Source organism: Mastigoproctus giganteus, chromosome 1 (assembly GCF_048544385.1).
Source record: "Mastigoproctus giganteus isolate SK-2022 chromosome 1, ASM4854438v1, whole genome shotgun sequence".
Taxonomy (NCBI): Eukaryota; Metazoa; Arthropoda; class Arachnida; order Uropygi; family Thelyphonidae; genus Mastigoproctus; species Mastigoproctus giganteus.
Genome location: NC_143575.1, coordinates 251,124,391 through 251,143,841, shown reverse-complemented (window position 1 = coordinate 251,143,841; position 19,451 = coordinate 251,124,391). Strand labels below are relative to the sequence as shown.

The following is a 19,451-nucleotide window of genomic DNA, read 5'->3' as shown; positions in this document are numbered from 1 at the left end:
AAAATTCATGTCAAAACCACAAATTTACACTGCAGGCTTAGCTATATCTTTAGTATCTGTGCTCTTGTCAATGACTATGGGGTAAGCTTATAAAATCTTTACTAATAACACTCAGTTGACTTCTTATGTTACTAGCTGTGTATTGACAATTCATTGAAGAGGCCTCTGGAGTCAGGAACTCCATGATTTATCTATGATGCTACTAAAACACCGACTCATCGATAAAATGCCTTTATTAAACAAATTACTCATACTGACTGTATAAACTATATATTAAAATAAAATTAAAATGAAAAAAGATGGAATATAACAAAAATAAAATGCAATAAAATTAAAAGCGCTAAAAAGATATTTAAAATTACTAAAAACCACTGAAACAGGAGCTTTCAGCAGCAGTGGCTGCCTTCATCAGCAGTAATGGTTGCAGGTTATCTGACAATGTACACATATACACCCCAGCAGGTCCACGATGGCGCCTCCGTAGCCAGGTGGGAAGGAGCAGCAGTGCTTAGCACATGCTTCTTGATTAGACCGGGGTTCGAGCCCGTCACCACCAAATACGGAGGATGCGGAAAGGTCAGGGAATGATCACCGCATATCCTGGAGCAATATGGCCTTAGTTGCTAATGCTCCTAAAAACCAAAAAAAAAAAAAGGTCCACGACACGAACTATGACACCTGCACTGGTCCACTTCTCATGCGTTGGAACCAGAAATAGAATGAACTACTCTAAACCGTTTGTTTCTCCCTAGGATAAGGACTTCAAAGAGTGGATGAATGCAACAACCCTTATCCGTATTAAGACTGTAGCATCCCGACAAACATATCCTTAAACTCTAGCCATTTCCAGTTCCAAAAGCCATGCGCTCTATCCACGGTCACAGCTTCTTTAGCTGTAATGCCTTGCCCAGTTTCCCAGGCATGTTCAGCTACCTCTGAACCCACATAATTGGCTGTCTTGAGGGCCCTATCGTGTTCCCCCAGGCAATCACACAGCCTACATTTCATTTCCCCCATATAACACTCCCCACAATCCGGACACTGAATTTCATATACAACCCCACTGGTGTCATTACCCACAATAGGATCTTTGATTGCAGACACTACTGTGTGCAGTCCTCCGACCCAGCAGCTGCACACAGCGTATCTTACACAAACGTAAAATATGGTTTCTGAAATGCCTGGATAGTAGGGAATGTATGCAGTGGCAACAGGCGTAAAAGCATCCCTGTGACTGCTACTCATATCTCTTTAACACCCCTCAATAATGCTCTTGTGGGGGTAACTGCACGTTACTAGGTGAGCCATAACCCGTTTAGTCTTGTCGCCCCTCTCCTCAGATGAAGGGCATTGGGACCCCACCCTTCCCATTAAGGCCTTAACCACACTATTTTTGTGGAAACTGGCCTGAGCAGTTTAAAGTGTGTATTGGCAACGACACAGGTTTTATGTAAACCTCAGTTTTCAAGTGTCGGCCTTCTCTGTGTACACACACACACACACATATCTAGGAACATAAGGGCCCTCTCCCCCCCCCCCTGCTCAACCTCCAAGGTAAATTGAATATAGGACGAACCATTATTCAACCAATTAAGTACTTCTGTTTTGTATCCCCTTTGTATTACCGTAAAGGTGTCATCAACATACCTTTTCCGTGCCCATAATGGGGATGGACTAGAGCTCCCCAGCATCCTGTCTTCCATGGCTAAATTGGCTATAATTGCACTAATAGGTGAACCCATGGCTGCTCCGCGGACCTGCTGGTACATAACATTTTGAAACAACGTGGTGGTACTAGATAAGCATAAACTAACACCTTCACAAATGTCTTCACCACTCAGGGCTGTCCTATCCTTCAAAGTACCATCCCTACTCAAAGCTTGGGTTGTGTGTGGAAGGCTTTGAGTAGGGATGGTACTTTGAAGGTGTCTGACAAAGGTTTTGAATGAGTTGCAATTAAATTTTCCAAAACATAACTGGCTTTTACTGCTGGTTCGATAATCTGTACCCAGAATAAATTTTGTTGTTTTGTTAAGGGATGACTTAAATTCGTGCAATTTATCAGCTGTAAGCTTACCCATAAACAACTCATACCTTTCCCTTCTATAATGCTGCCTAATGTTGTATGCTACAAGTATTCATTGTTTTTGCAAATTAAATGCATGATAATTGTTTTTCACTTATGTGCAGACACATTCCTCTCCCCATCTCTCTTGAAATTCCTTCATCTTGTATCGTGTGTTTTCTGCTGGCAGTTGGCTCTGGTGCAGACATTATTAAGATTTAAAATACAAATGACTTTGAATTTACAAAGTGTCTGAAAAATTTTGAACTCTTGTTGGGAGCAGTATAATATTCCACAAATAAGTAATACTAGAAAATCTGAATATGTTTGCACATAAGTTAATTGTAGTAGTAGTGGAATGTGATGCAAGAAAACAAGTGTATGAGCTTATGCAGCATCAGCAAAAAAAAAAAAAAAAAATCACACCATTCCCTCCAAATGCTTGTCCAGTTCCTCCTTAAATTTATTTAACCTATCAACTTCCACAACGACAGATGGAAGTTTTTTCCAGCAATTAACCACCTGCTGGCTAAAGGCAAATTTCCGCACATCTATTCTACATCTGTCTTTTCTTAATTTGAATTTATGCCCCCTTAGGTTCGTAATCTGAACAAGTGGAAGGATCCCATCAGAATTCAGCATGCTTAATCCATTCAAGGCCTTATACACCTCAATCAGATCACCGCGCAGGTGCTCGGCGATCTTGTTCCCTGGCTTTGTTCTAGACCACTTTTTAAGTGGTTGCTTACTGGCCACTTTGACATGGTTCAACAATCAGTTAAGCACTTTGATGCATGATGATTTTATTTGTTGAGTTACTCCCAAGACTGCTTGGGAATATCTGAACCTAACCTGATATCATGGTCATGATTTTTTTTTAGAAATCTGGAATGATTTTTATATATATATATATATATATATATATATAAAGGTGGATGATTTGGAAGGTGTTTCAGGATGAATATACTATTTATAATTCTGTGATATTTCTGTCTCTTACTCGCTAATTACAGGATTAAATTCAGTAACATTCATAACTTCAATGGAATGATTAACTGATAGTCGTGTCATGTTACGGTGGCCAGTGAGCAGGAAATGGAAGAGGTAAATTGTGAATAAATTTTCATGTTTCCTTACTTACACTGAAACTTGCAAAACAGATATTTGGATAGATTCAGATGATAAAAGAAAAAAGAAAAATAAAATTTGCATATTTTACCAGAGAAAAAAAATGAGGGTTTGAACTTTGCATACAACAGTATATCACATATATGATTGTGGTGATGTGGATATAAAGAAAAACTGAAATTGAAAATATTATTATACCTTTTCAGATACCCCTACCCCAAAAAGGTATGCAATAAACCCTTACTAATCCGGTTACAGTTAATCCGCATGTCGGATAATCTGGATTGAAATACAAAAAATTCTATTCACAAGTTGAGTACTGTATTTTGAAAGACTCGCAGGATTTAGGAATGTAGATGAGTCACTCTGACTGCAAAGAGAAAGTTGGAACATACATCACATCACATTATCTTGCATGTTGTTGACTCCGAGTCAGATGAGTTATTGCATATATCGCTTTATTTGTGTATTTCTTTAGCATTAGCATTAGTAGAGGCATACGATGCAAAAAAGCAAGCTTTATACATATATATGTACATGAGTTAACATATTTTATACATTATGGGTTTATGTAATTGTTGGCTAAACCACAACACCATTTCCTTGTCGAGGTCCTTGTATGTAGTCGATGAGACTACATACAAGGTTTCATCGTTGTTCTGATAGTCATGCCTTTAGCACTATCAGATGTGCCTGCAAAATCTATAGTTCCCCTTTATTTTTTACAATGTTGCGTATGGTTTGGTTACCAGTTATAATGATTCATTAAAGGTTTAATGAATGCACATTATCAAACTTTTGAATAATTTTAAGTTTTTGTTTAATTGAAAACAACTCTTTTGCGTTTACCCATCATTTTTGCGATTTTTAAACAAAAAAAATATTTACTATAAAAAAAATTAACACTCTTGACATAAATAAGGAAACAAAATTTGTCTTTTTGCAGTACGGCAAAACGCAACAATCCACATGATGCACTAAAACAAACCAAACATTTGTTCTCTTTCCATTGTTTTTTTGAGTGGTGGGTGTGCAGACAGTGGGGGTTGCAGACAGTAATAAGTACATTCATTTCCCAATCAGGACTAATAACACTGCTTCTTATCGCTTATTTACGACTTGCAAAATATCTGTTTATATTCATTCAATTTATTACTTGAATTTTATGATTTCTGGTGGATATTTTTTTTTTTTATTATTTTACTTTGGAGTCTCCTGGTAAATCAAGAGTCTGCTGTACAACTTCTGAGTCTTCTATCGATAGATAAATGTATTGTCTTTTTATAGTTTTCAAATGAAGGCTCTACAGAGATATATTTTTTTTTATTTATTTTTATCATCACTAACTACAGTGAAACTTCTCCTAACGGACATCTCTCTACAACGGACATTTTCAAATTCCCCAACTCACCTCCATTGGTTTTAATGTGTTTGCAGCTTCTGTCTAGCGGACATTCTGTGTAACGGATGCGGACAGGCAATCTGCACTATTTCGTTTAGATTAGCACTTAATTTGATCTCCCCATAACGGACAGCGGGCGAGCTTACGGCCCTTTTTCTAGGAACGTTTCTTCCACGTATTGCCTCAATCATGTGTTTATTTTCTATTTCCGATTCTCTGAATTTTATCAAGGTTCTAAACCCTTTTTCAAGAATTTTAAGGCACGTGTAAAACTTCTGATGAATTCGGTGCGTGCAGGGGCGGGAATATGGCCGGCCTTTCGTCTTTTCAGTTTCAGTTTTGTTCAGTGTCGTGTGAAGTGCACAATGTCTTCTCGTAAACATTTAACTTTAAAAGATAAAGTCAAACTCATTAATGCGTATAATCGGCAAAAAAATAGTGTTCGCAATCTCGCTGCAAAATTCAAAATCAGGAAGACACAGGTAAGCGACATCCTAAAGGAAAAAAAGTGAACTGCTCAAACAATTTTGGCAACACGGAAATGATCAGGTTCAAAAATCATTCCCGAAAACTGTTGGACTTCAAATTGACAATGTTACGTGTGAGTGGTTTATTGCGAACGTGCTAAAAAAATTCCCATTAATGGGCCTATTATTAGGGAAAAGGCTTTGGAGGTTGCGAAATCTATGGGAGTAAATGAGTTCAAAGCTTCTGTGGGATGGCTAGACAAGTTCAAAACTCGGCATAAAATTTCTTGGAAAACCGTAAGTGGTGAAGGTGGATCTGTTGATACTGGGGTTGTAACAGAGTGGACCGTCCAATTGGAAGATTTATGTCGTGATTTTGAAGCTAAAGATATTTACAACTGTGACGAGACAGGGTTGTTTTTTAAAGCTCTTTCTGAAAAAACAATGAGTCTAAAAAACGAAAAGTGCCAGGGCGGAAAAATTTTTAAGGAATGCTTGACTGTACTATTGTGTAAAAATATGCTGGGAGACTTTGAACAACCTCTTGTTATAGGAAAACCACAAAATCCTCATTGTTTCAAGGGCATAAAGTTGAATCTTTTGAATGTTGACTGGAAGTCTAATAAAAAAGCGTGGATGACATGAGATATCATGAGCGAATGGGTAAGTCACTTTAACCAAAACATGATTCGTCAAAACAGAAAAATTATTCTTTTCATGGATAATGCTGCATCTCACCCGCACATTGAATTGTCCAACATTCAAATCGTTTTTCTGCCACCAAACACATCTGCAGAGTGTCAGCCCTTGGATCAAGGGATAATAAAAAATTTTAAACTTCACTACAGAAAACGTGTTTTAAGACATCTCATTGCAAACATGAATGATGTAACATGTGTGAGTGACCTTTCAAAGAAAATCAGCATCCTAGATGCGATTCAATGGATTTCCTCTTCAGTAAACACAATTAGAAAACAAACTGTCGTGAACTGTTTTGTGAAGTCTGGCTTCTCAAACGCAAAAATTGAAGTTGTGAATAGCAATATGGAGTACCAAGAAGAACAAGAACTTCAACATCTATTGATAATGTACGATACTTCCCCTACAAGTGACCCTAGCTACAAAGATATAGACTCTAACTTCACTACAGAAGATGGTGCTCTAGATATCAATGACATTATCATCGATATTGTTTAAGAAGTTCCTCATGAGGATGAAGAAATGGAAGGAGGTCATTCTGTCGAAGAACATATTAATGACGAACCACCGATGAAAATAGAAGAAGCGCTCATACATATCAATCGTTTAAAAATGTTTTTCGCCGCTGAAGAAGATACTGAAGGACTTTCGATGGTTTCTTCACTCCAAACAAATGTTGAAAACAAAATTATCAGCCGGAAGAAGGTGCAGAAGAAAAGAAGTGATTACTGTATGTATTTTTCTTAAGATAAAGTCATAATATGCATAGCACAATTATATGTATATTATTTACAGAAATATTGTGCAAAATCTGTATATAATTTAATTTAATTTTACATTAAACGTTTAACGATTGTTCTTTCTTTCTTTTTTTTTTTTTTCCCTCCCTCAGACTTCTTGTTAGCGGACACTTCTCTCTAACGGACACATTTTCGTTCCCCATGGCTGTCCGTTAAAGGGAAGTTTCACTGTATATCATTAAATTTTCTGTTTATTTGTGTTCTAAGTTTTTTTGTCTTTTAGAGATATATTTTGCTTCGCTGATCTGGAATCGCTAAATCCAGGTGACTCTCCCCCAAATTTACTGTGTTGAGGGTTTACTGTAATAATATTTCCTAATTTTATAAAATATTCATATCTACTTGTTGAAATAAACACATGCTTATATACAATGGAACAGTTGCACTTTGAAACAGTACACACAGCTCAGATGTCAAATTGTGAAAAAAGACATTCTCTACATGGAGAATATATATCTGTGCTGCAAACAGAAAATGTCTCTTTTCATAATTGCCATGCTTTTCAATGATCATATAAGATAGTTAAAGTACACTTTCCTCTAACATGTATTGAGATACTGAATTTAAAAAAAAAAAAAAAAAAAATCATCTTGTTAAAAAACAATCCCCATGGGCACTAGTGAGATTAGTGACCCTCTGGAAAATACTACAAGTTTTTGATATGTAGTGATGAGAATCATGCTCCACTAGTCCAGTAATGCTGCAGCTAGTTCTCCGCTTGAACTAAGACATCTTGATCTCATCCTCAGTTTTTTTTTTACAGAACATCCCAAAGGTGTTCGGTTTGATTCAGATCCAAGCTTTCGGCTGGAAATGGCAAGTTCATCGTATTACTCTCCTCAAACTGTTGTTGCACTGATCATGCTTTTTAACAAAGTACATTATCATACTGATACAAATATAACCCCTCCCCAAAGAATTACCATAATCCAGGTATATTGGCAGAATTGTTCAACTGTATTCATAGTTTCATCACTGACAACCTTTAGATAAAGTACAAACCATATAAAGCAGTCCCATACCATTATTCTACCACCAGCAGATTTCATTGTTGGCGCAATACAATTAGCATAAGGCTGCTGCACCAGGTGTAGAATAATGGTATGGGCTGCTGCACTTGGTGAAGCTACCTTATGCTGGACTGCATAGTCTTTTTCATTACTCCATATCATGTCCACTGCTGTAACATCCAATGCTTTCATTCTCTGTATAGGTGGTGAGTGACACATTGCTGGGAAACTGCTTTGACTTATGAGCAGCAGCAGCTGCTCATAAGTTGTGGTAACCCATTCTACGAAGTGTTTTTCTGAAGGTTATTCCAGTTCTTGCAACTGTCTCAGTACATCTCATTAAATAGTGTCTTTGCAATTTTTCCTCACTAACTTTATTAACTATTGACATGCTCTGGGAATCATTAATGGTGGACTACCTGGTATGGGATGAATTACTGCCTCCTGTTTTCCATTGCCATACAATTTTTCCAACAGTTAATTTTGGCTATCCCATTCTTTCTTATGTATGGTGATTGGATGCACCCACTGTGACAACCTATCACCCTGCTTGTAAATGAATCTAGACTCTTTTCTCATTCCATCTACCTGTAATTGATTGTATGTATGCCTTTTTTATCCTGCATTTAACTGGCACCTGTCATACAACCACTAGAATTAACCATTCCCATGGGTGAAGTGTCCCAATACATATTGACAGATACTATACATCTACTGTTAAGTTTGTAGATTTCATATTGTGGAGAAAAGACAAGGTCCTCCTGAACTATATCATGTTTTAAAACTTTCTGCATTTTTATAACCTAAAATCAACTGATTACATTATAAAATTTTTAAATGTGAACTAAATATAAATGAAGTTTGATTTGTGGATTTACTTCTCTTATTTCATAGGTCATGCTTCTGGAACATACACTAACAGAGACTCAGAAAGCAGCAAGTTTTCCAGTTCAACTTCCTTATGACAACAGCATTAAGCACTTAACTCCACAGTTGAAAAAAAAATCTCAGAAATCTGTGACAAGCAAATCAGGTAATTTAATTGAAGTATATACAGTCAGTAAACATTATATTAGGAACACCACTCTAATATTAGGTAGGGCTTCCATTAGCTCCAGAAGAAGTGATATGCCTTACCATGAATTCTGTAAGGTTATAATAACATTCCTCTATTATATTCAACAATACAGATTGAATAGTGGGCAGAAATAATTACATATACTTGATAACCCTTTCAGCATTATCCCACAAGTGCTGCATTACATTGAGCTCTGGTGATTGTGTGAACATGGAAGGAAAGAGAAAGAAAGTCACTTGCCATGTCTCTAGAATGACACTTTCATGGATCAAGCCCATCATAGTGAGATGTTGGATCTCTTCTTGTTTGTGTAGGTTCGGAAAAGGTCACTGCTGTGCTCCTGGAACCATTCCTGTACAAAGCAGGTCTGACATCACAGTGCAAGAAATTGGAATATCACCCACATTTCAACTAGTGTGATCTCTTGGTGAGCTTGTACAATTATGACCAATCTTTCAGTTTTGTGTGTGTGTGTAAGAACACAGCTTCCAAATCTACTGTCATTTCATGTTAAGAATTGTTTAGACATTTTGCATGCCATTTTATCATCTCAAGCGTGATGTAAAACGTTGTAAGATGTTAGATGTCTACTATTAGCCTATATTCACATTCATTGACATGTAGCATTGGAAAATAGTGATACATTTGATTTACTTTCAGAGTAGTGTTCCTAATAAACTTTCATTGGGTGGCAAGTTATCCATCTTAGATCATTCAAATTGTATCAACCACCAATTCATGTATTTTATTAAATACAATACAGTGTGCTGTTATTTCTTATGAACTTTCAATCTTACAAACAAAAATTTTTGATGCCTGATATTTGATTTATGAACTCATATCTCGATCTTAAGAATTTTTTTGCAAGTTAGTAAAGCATCACCTTTCAAAAGTAAAATGGGTAAGAATATTTTGAGCTTTTATGTTCAGAAAAGTTCAGAAAGTTTAACAGTTGGCAGGTGATGGAAATCTCCATTACTATGGAAAGTGTAGAGGTAAGTGAAGTGGGATGATAATTGGAAGGGTGTTTTGTCACCTTTTTTAGTAACTGGCTGGATATGAGCAAATTTCCAAGCAGAATAAAAAAACACCAGTGAAATAAGAGTTTATAAAGGCAACACAGAATAGTGGAAAGTTCAGTGGCACAGGTTTGGAAAACAAATGGAGAAATACCATCAAGACCTGAAGCTTCCTTGTTGCCAAGATTGTTCAGAATTCTTCTAATATCATTCTGTTGAAAGATTATGGAAAGCATGATTGGAGTGTATTGGGTATGGTAGGAGTTGATTTACCAAGATCTTATAAGAGTTAGAAGAAAAGTAGGCTAGTAGTAAGTCAGCTTTAGCTAAGGGTGCAATAGTGCCATTGAGTATAAGAGTATAGATGGACAGAAGTTGCAGCCAATACCTTTGACAAGAGATCAGAATGCTCAACTACCATTTGGACAAGAAGCAAGTTTTTTTACGCTTAACCTATTCAAAATAAATTGTTTAATAACTGTTTTGCAGTATGCTGCATTCTTACCCTGAACATATTTATTGGAAAACTAAGGTTTAGATAAAGGGCAAGATTTTAGGCAAAATGTGGAACGGATTTCATCCCTATAATATTAATTTCAGTGATATGATCTAAACAAAATTTGGTATTGGAAGATTTAAAACAGTGATCCCTTCAAGGTCCTGCCGACTTCCATTATTAATAATGCTTGGTAAATCTTGTTTGAACAAAATAATTCTGATGAAAATTTCAGTACAATAAATTATTTTCAAAATCTGTTTATGCCTGAAATGTATTGCTTTTTGCATTTGAAAATGAAAAATAATCTTCATATTCTAAATATAGTTATGGGAAGGTTTGATTAAAGAAAAAAATTAGCATTAGCAAAGCCGAGTGGATAGGTGAAATAAGGATTTTTTTGGCTGATGCGAGAAAGCAAGCTTATGTAGCATCAGCCAAAAAAAATCCTTATTTCACCCATCCACTCGCTCTAAATGTTAGTCAAATTCCGCCTTAAATCTGTTTAAGCTATCAACTTCTACAATGACAGATGGAAGTTTGTTCCAACAGTCAACCACCCATTGGCTAAAGGCAAACTTCCGCACATCTATCCTACAACTGTTGTTCCTCAATTTGAATTTATACTCTCTCAAGTGATTATTCCGAGCAAGAAGAAGAATCTCATCAGCATTGGCATGCTCAAGCCATTCAAAGGCTTTATACACCTCAATCAGATCACCTCGCATGTGCCTAGTCTCCAGACACTGTAATTTGCAAAACTTAAGCCTTCCTTTGTAAGCGCAACCCTTTGTTCCATTCACTAATCTTGTTGCTCTTCTCTGTACTCGTTCCAACAGCTCTACATCCTTCTTAAAATGAGGCCTCCAAACCTGTATACAGTACTCAAGGTGTGGCCTGACTATTGCCTTATACAAGGGGATAATCACCTCCTTATCCCTTCTAGGAGGAGGTGCTTATCCCCTTGTATAAGGCAATGGTCAGGCCACACCTTGAGTACTGTATACTTAAAAAATAAATAACAGTTTTAAAAAATGTGGCAAAAGGACTCATTTTTGTGCCATCTTAAAGTTTCCACATTTTCAAATGATGATGCTCAAATCCAGTTGGTATGGCATACCAAAAAGGATTAGTTCTCTTTTTGCCAGTGTGTTTTGAAATTTCTCTCTCTTTTTTTTTTTTTTACTTCTGTTCATTTCTATGCCCAGTTGCAGGTAGGTTTATAAAATCTTCTTAAAAAACTCCCATCTTATGGATAGCTGATTCTTTTTTACAATTTGACCACTAATTGTGAGTGATGGTAGATAGCTCTCTGTCTTCTGACTTCTTCATTAAAAATGCTGGTATTCCTCAAGGTTTAATTCTTTCTCCTACTCTTTTCCTTTAGTATATTAATGACCTTTTTTCACTGATCAGAAATCTTATCTATAGTTTTTCTGATGATAACACACTACATTCCACCTCCCAATTTGAGAAACCTTGGTCTGCACAAATAACTCAATTTCTTGAATATCCTCTACAATATCCATAAATTGTGGTGGATCACTTAGTTAATATACCTGGAACTCCAAAAGCAACTATTAATCATTAATTTGACTACCTAAGAAAAGTATGGAATGGACTCTTCTCTGTGTCTTTACAGAGAGAGAAGAGAGAGAGAGAGAGAGAGAGAGAGATGTTGTGTTCTTTTACTTTCCTTCACAAGTATGGGAATTTGTGTCAGGTTAGGTTTATTTACACAGCCTCTTTTTTGACATTACTACACTATAAAACAAGAGGTTTACTTGGATTGTTCTATGGGGGGTCATCTGAGTCCCCACAGTTACAAGGATTTGAAAATTGAAGAATTAAAGCTCTTGAGAAAATTGACCAAGCACTTGAATATTTTTTGTGAGAATGATCTTCATGATCATGCAACAAATGTTAAGTGCGAAGTTAAAGACAACTAAATGCTACGACACAATTTTATCTGAAAAAATATGACAAAAAAAAAATACGAACAACTCTGGATTCATTCTTTATTCGTACAACTGAAACATTGTGTAACATATAATAAAAAATGTCTAATAAAATAATTTTCTCATTTTTCAGTTCCTTCATCCATTTTTAACTATGTACAAGTGCATAATAAACATTACTATATAATATCGGTGTAGATACACCATATCTACTCATTCTTCACAACCAGTTTCCCATGTATTGCACTACCTCAAATAAGTAACGCTTCACTTGCAATACTGCCCACCCACCAATGAAAAGCCAACTAGCTTTGAAATGGTGCCGTCTGGGTGGCGGTGCCCACTGAGAATAAGTAGCAATAGTCTTCTCTTTTGTTACTTATTCAAGGTAGTGCAATACGTGGGCAACTCATTGTGAAGGATGAGCACAATATGAGATACAGATGAAATGATTCTTTTCACACTACTAACATAGGTTTTCTTTTAAGAGTTGTCTATGGTGTAGCTATACCAATATTATATGGATATAGAATCTTAAACTCTTAAGATATTATGCCTAGTTGCATTTATTTTTATTTAAATAATAAACGTTACAAAAATTGGTCCCCGTTTTAAGTGGAATTTTCTGGAACAAATTATCCCTGGATAACGAGGATCCCCTGTATACGTAATAAAATGGTACAAAGAATGATGCTTTCTAGCTGTCTGTTTTTCACTTAATAATGACTATTGCTGATCATTCTCAACAGCTCTGAAAGGTTCTCTGTTTGCAATCATACTACAAAAGTTAACCATTGGTAACAAACTTCATAAAAATAAAAATAATTAATTTCATTTTTGCACACTTTATTCAAAATATTAAAAAGAATATGACATTGATTGAAAAATTTGTATGTAATGAAGAAAAGTGGATGTCATTTTTGAAATCAGAGTATGCAAATTACTCAAGGACCCAATTAACCAGACCATTGTAGGACTGTATTATTGTATTAAGCAAATAGAGCAAAAACAGAAAACACCTACAGATAAGCAATTAAAAAAATCATATTGTTCTAAATTTTTAATTGATTTGTAGCCTGGGAAAGTTGGTTTCTAAAGTCATATCATATTTCCTAATGGAAAATTAGGCTGCCCTCTGATTTTATTGTGACCAAAGTTGTTTAACAACATTGTGACCAAAGTTGTTTAACAACTTTGGTCACAATGCTATTATAAAGAGAAAGGTATTATATCAAATTATGTTGTATGCAAGAGTTAAAAAAACAAACAAAAATTTTTCAATTGATGTTTATTTTTATTTAAGATTTTCGCCATTGATACTACTTCATGGTAACCTTGAATTTTATTCTGCAATGCCATCGATATTAGTTGACAGTATGGAAAAGTAATTTATCATTTCAGTTACTGAATTTTTCTATATTGCAATTTGTTTATTGCATTTACAAGAAAACAGAATATTGGTATTCATTGACATCAAAAACTAAGAGAGATTTGGAAAAAATTATCTCTTAAAGTTATGGGAAGAATGCAGCAATAGTAATTATAATAAAGTTTCAAATTTGGAACAAGAACGCATTTCCAGCCTTTCATTGCCACAGCCACCAAATAGCAGCCTGATGTATAATAGCATTCTACCAGTATTGTTTGCTAATATTTTTGTAATTGTTGTTCGTGTGCAAGTTTCAAATCAGTGTTTGTTGAGTGCTGACTTAAAAAAAATTTTCAGACAGATAACAATTAGAAGGCCGGCATTCAATGAATACTAACTTGAAACTTGCACCGGACATGAAACTAAAAAATTTCATGTCTGTATGCAAGGATGTTGCACTTGGTATTACAGTGCTGAGACATTTTCCTCACTGTATAATTGAACATCTATCAGCATCATAGGTATATTACATAATACAAACAACATTGTAAATGTTAACTAAGCTTTCAAAAATAGTATCATTACATCTTTCCATGATTTGTATTTTATCTATAAAAAAGAAAAAATTCAGTGGTGGCTGAGTTTATAAGCATTTAAATGCTGGGTGCCAAAATTGGTCCCCTGCCTCGAATTTGCTATTAATATTATTTTTTTAATGACTACTGTACTGCCATTATGGATATAATATTTTAGTTTTACAATACTTATGTTATTATTATTATTATTATTATTATTATTATCATCATCATCATCGAGAGGAATGAGAGAGGGTGATAATTAGAAATTTCTAATTTTGGGATCTATCATTTTTCCGGTGTTCCATTGCTGTTTGGCACCTAATGTACTCGTTACATTGCAAATAAGGACCAAAAAGAGCTATACGATGTTTTTTGTAAATAATATGATTATAGCACTCAGCAGTTTGACAATATTCGCTTGAAATATTCATATGTGACTGTGTTTGAGAATGCCAATTTTAGAACTAATGCTTTAACTTTTTTTTTTTTTTTTTTTCTTGCTGTTCTGTATTAGTATTTTACTTAACCTTCTATCAAAATAACATGTTGGTACAGACACATATTTCACATTCTATAATAATGAAGAATGCTAAATATGTGTGTGTTTGTACCAACATGCTATTTAAAGATAACAGGTTAACTAAAATACACTGGTGTGCAAAACTTAAGGACTAACACTTTCTAAAGGTTACAACCACAAAATCTTTACTTAAGGTACTCTTTACTGATGAGAGTAGATTCAGTCTCAGCAGCAATTCTGGACATCAGCTAATCTGGCAAGAGGTTGGCGGTTGAGGTATTCTCGTCTGGGGAGGCATTATCTTGGATGGACGTATACAACTCCAGATACTGGAAGGTAGTACTGTAACCGGTGCACGCTACTGTACTAAGGTAATCCTTCCCCATGTGTGTCTGTTCCGAGGTGCCATTGGCCCTGAGTTCATGTTTATGGATGATATCGCTACACCCCATTGCACTGCAGCTGTTGATATGCTTTTGGAAAGTGAGGACATTGTTTGAATGGATTGGCCTGCCCATTCTGCTGATGTAAATCCCATCGAACACATGTGGGATGCTCTGGGGAGACGCCTAAGCGGCACATCCACACCCACCAGAAAATGTTCACCAGCTGAAGATGGCGCTGACAGAGAAATGGGCGATGTTACCGTCCATTTCTATGCACCTCCTGTCCATACTCAGAACAACATTGTTCTGAGTATGGACAGGCGGTGCAAAGCCTTCATCGACATTAGGGAAGGCCATATCTCCTACTGAGGACCACCTCTTCCCTTTGTTCCATCTTTGGCAGTGATGCATCTGTATTGTGGCAGCCAGTGCTATGTTGCCATTTTTGAATGAAGTGTCTCTGTACCGTTTTGTTTCCGTTGTTGTGTCGGTGTTGTTTCCTTCATCATTTCTGTACCTCACGAGGTTCTTTGGTATGCTTTTCCCATATCCAGGCCACAAAAAAAAAAAAGTAATGATAGGATAAGGCCTCTGTGGTCAGGAGGAGGAGTGCAGTAGCACACGCTCTTTGAGTAGACCAGGGTTCACGCCCCTGACTGCTAAATACAATCTATCTGCCAACCAGCGTGACAACTTATGGTCCATTTCCTTCAACGTGAATTGTTGAGGAGGCTTCCATCCTGCAGTGGGTTGATAATGGCTACAGTTTAATTTTTTTTTTTTTTAAATGATGAAAGAGTACTGAATGTATACATGTAATCTGTTCGTTTTTATTTCATTGTTTATATTTTCCTTTTATATATTAATTTTTTTTTTCAGCAATGCGAAAAATTGAGGTTGATATATCTGATGGAGAGTTTTCTGATAGTGACTTAAATAACTCTCACATTAGTCCTGATGCAGGTGTAAGGGATGAGAAAAGACTAATATCTGAAAGAAGGACTATAAGAGAGGAATCATTTCTACATTCACAGCCCCTCCCTGATCTTTTGGAAGCTAGTACCACAAGAGCATTTGCTGAAGATGAAAGCAGTGGTAGTTCCGTTAGTCCTCAACCAGTGAGTATTACCCTTGATATTATAGTTTTGGCACACTTAATTGATTGCCAAGGCCATTTACTGTTTTTGCAAGAAGAATATTCGAAGTGCTTTGAAGTAATTTGGTGAATGTGAAATCCTAATTAGGCAGGCCTAATTAGTGCCATCTGATAATCCATAATTGGAATTATACTAATCTGTATTTTGTTTGTGTGTGCTGTTTATATGTGCAGTTAATCCTCCCTTATTAGATACCTCTGATTAGCATACATTTCTTAATGTGCCAGCAGGATACGTACTTTCTTACTAGATGTAGATCCTCTCAGTACTGGATTTTTTTTTTTTTATGAAGACCTAAAAGCACTAGAGGTATTAGAACCTATAACACTTAGTACCGTGCATGGGTTGGAGTTTGAGAAGATGAAAGAAGATATTTGTTGACATTAGACTTGAACTTCTGTAGATTGTAATTTTCAGGAAATATGTATGAAGGAAGGTTGTTCCAGAAAACGGAAGTAGAATGAATAAATGAGGAAGAAGAAAAGGTGCTTCTGTGAGTTTTATACTAGGCAGTAAAAGGATGTTGACTGGTTGCGGAACATGTTCAGACTGCTTTGGAGGAGTGAGCGGGAATTATAGCAGCCAATTCAGAAGAACAGTACCCATGGAAGTATGTATAGAAAAGCATGCAGCCGAAACAGAATGTCTATGAGACAGAGTGGAGAGACTTTGTTATATATGAGTCAATTTTTGACTTTTGAATGGTTTTGCCAGTCTAAATACAATAACATTCCATAGTTAGGACACCCTTAATTATAGAAAAATCACATTAAATTGCTAATGGATTAAGACTGACTAATTTTATACCTTCCAAAAGTTAGCTCAAAATAATTTGTATAAGTTACAGTATTTCCTACAGGTCAGGTTGTGTAAAGGTGCTTCAGTGCAAGAAGATATTGTAACAGAACAGAAAGCAAAACTGAAAGACATTTGTAACAGTTATGAAGAACATAACATATACAACTGAATTGAAACTGTATTTTTTTTTTTTTTTCTTTTTGCTTTGCCTAACCAAACTGTGAGCCTGAAGCACTTGTGTACCATCCTGTTGGCTGGTGCAGCTGCATGAGAGACCTGAACTTGAGGGAGGGGGGATTGGTGACCTTGAGGATCAATAAAAAAAATTTGCAACAAAGTCCCAGCCCCCGATGGCATTCCACTATGGTCCTGATGGCAAGTTTACAAGAAAAGACAGAAAATAAATGTCACACTACCTTAGGATGATGTCATATCACATTCTGACATGAAAACTCATTTTTCTCCCTCCAAAGACAACTGCAGGATGCTATTCTTTAGGCAAGGAAATAATTAAAAATTTTAATTTTTCTATCAGTAATGAGTTCTGAAACATCTTATTCAAAATGAAAAGTGCCTGATCATTATCACAACTTGCAGTCCACATCACAGCAACCACTATACTCGAAGTTGTGATCTGGATTGTCTTCCTTTAAACAGAACTATTCCTGAAATTATAAAAATAGGTAATGTCATTTGGACTTTTTGAAATTACAAGAAGTTAGGAGGACTGTCTTGTCGTTTCATGCATTTTTGTGAAAGTGGGATTTAAACTTCCCAGTTATTGCATTACTTTCAAACAAATAGCACCATGTTTAGTCTCCAGAGCTAAGTTCCATTCAACCCTTCCCCATCTCTTCCATCATGCAGTATGATTGATGACTTTTGAGGTTATGATGAACATCATGGCGAGATCCAATCTTCCTTATATTTCAAGGGTACGGCTCTAAAACGGTGTTCGCAAGCCGGCCGCTAGTTAGTACACTGGACCGAACTTATTGGTAACTCTCTAGGAGGCTTCCGGATCAGTTAGTGTATAATCTTGCTACCTCTACTCTGCCAGATAGTGACTGGAGGGAGTCCGAGTAGTGTGTATGCGGGGAGCATTGTCGAGGCCACGTTATGTCAAGGATCTGGGTATATTCTTACCATGTTTACACCATATCCAAAAATTTCATTACTTCATACAGAATGCCCCACCCACTTTTTCTTACTATTGAATACGCCATGAATTGTCAAACTAATAGAGCAAGCTTATCTGCGAAAAGATCTAAACCTCCCAAGCACTTCCTAATTCATTTCACAAATATACGTGGTCTCAGTTCTAATCTCAACGATATCCATTTCTACTTGCAGTCTGCCAAACCCCGTGTACTTTTTCTGACAGAATCTCAGTTAGCGGTTGATTCAACTACTGTGAGATGTCCTCATCTGAGATGCCCAAATTATTCTCTGCATGATTCCTTTTGCCTCAAAGGTGGTACTTGTGCATATGTCCATTCTAATATTCCCTGTCAGAGACTTGGCAATTTGGAATCTCCTCTCTTTGATCTTCTCTGGCTTAAAATCTCTCTACTCCATTGTGTCAAATTCATCTGTTGTCTCTACTGTTCTCGCAGCTCCACTAATCACTTGGAGCTCTTTGACTTCCTCTCTTTACAACTTGACTTTCTCCAGTCCAACTTTCCTAACAGTGAGGTAATTTTCCTTGGTGATTTTAATGTTCACAACTTCAGCTGGCTTCCGTTTTCTAGTCACACCGACCCAGCTGGTCGAGGTGCTGAGGCTTTTGCAATTACTAATGACCTTGCACAGATTGTTCATTTACCTACAAGAATACCGGACAATCCTTACCATACAGCCAACGTGCTTGATCTTTTTCTCACAAACAACCCTTCTAAGTTCACAGTCGAAGTGAAATGTCCTTTAGGCACCTCAGATCATAACTTCTTCTTCTCCAATGGAGCCTTTATCTCATGACTATTCCCAACCTCGTATTGTTTGGCATTACAAGAATGCAAAATGGGATGACCTGCAAGATTTTTTTTTCTTCTTTTCCCTGGTCGGATTACTGTTTCAAAACTTCTGATGTCAACATCAGGGACTAGTCCCACAGGAACTACTAGTTGTTGGTGACTCTATTGTCAGGGAAACGGGGAACATGCTTTGTAAAAAGGATAGGTGGAACAGGACCAGGGTATGTCTGCCAGGGGCAAAGGTTGATGATGTTGTAGAGTGGATATCATCTTTAAAGGGCACAAAAGGTGATATAGTTGTACATGTTGGCACTAATCATATCAAGAGTAGGAGACCGGCAGAATTATTTAACAAGTACAGGTCACTGTTGAAAAAAAGCTGTGAATTAGGGTTGAATTTGAAAGTTTCTGTAATTCTGCCTAGACACGATAGGAGGGAGTATATGATGAGAGCCTTGTCGATCAATTCGGCCCTGGAATGATTGTGCAAGGCTCAAGGGGTAGAATTTTTTTCAGCCTGGACTGTACTTGTTAACAGGAGAGACTGC

At 36.4% G+C, this 19,451-nt stretch overlaps 1 protein-coding gene across 1 annotated transcript in view; it reads left to right on the top strand.

Annotated features, from left to right (window-relative positions):
- The window catches only part of LOC150091753 (uncharacterized), a 285,842-nt gene that overhangs the window by 151,592 nt on the left and 114,799 nt on the right, over nt 1–19,451 (top strand). Inside the window, exons 15-16 of the mRNA XM_090376803.1 lie at nt 8,466–8,604; nt 15,855–16,093. Coding sequence (XP_090232929.1) covers nt 8,466–8,604; nt 15,855–16,093 — 378 coding nt within the window. The remainder of the gene's footprint in view (nt 1–8,465; nt 8,605–15,854; nt 16,094–19,451) is intronic.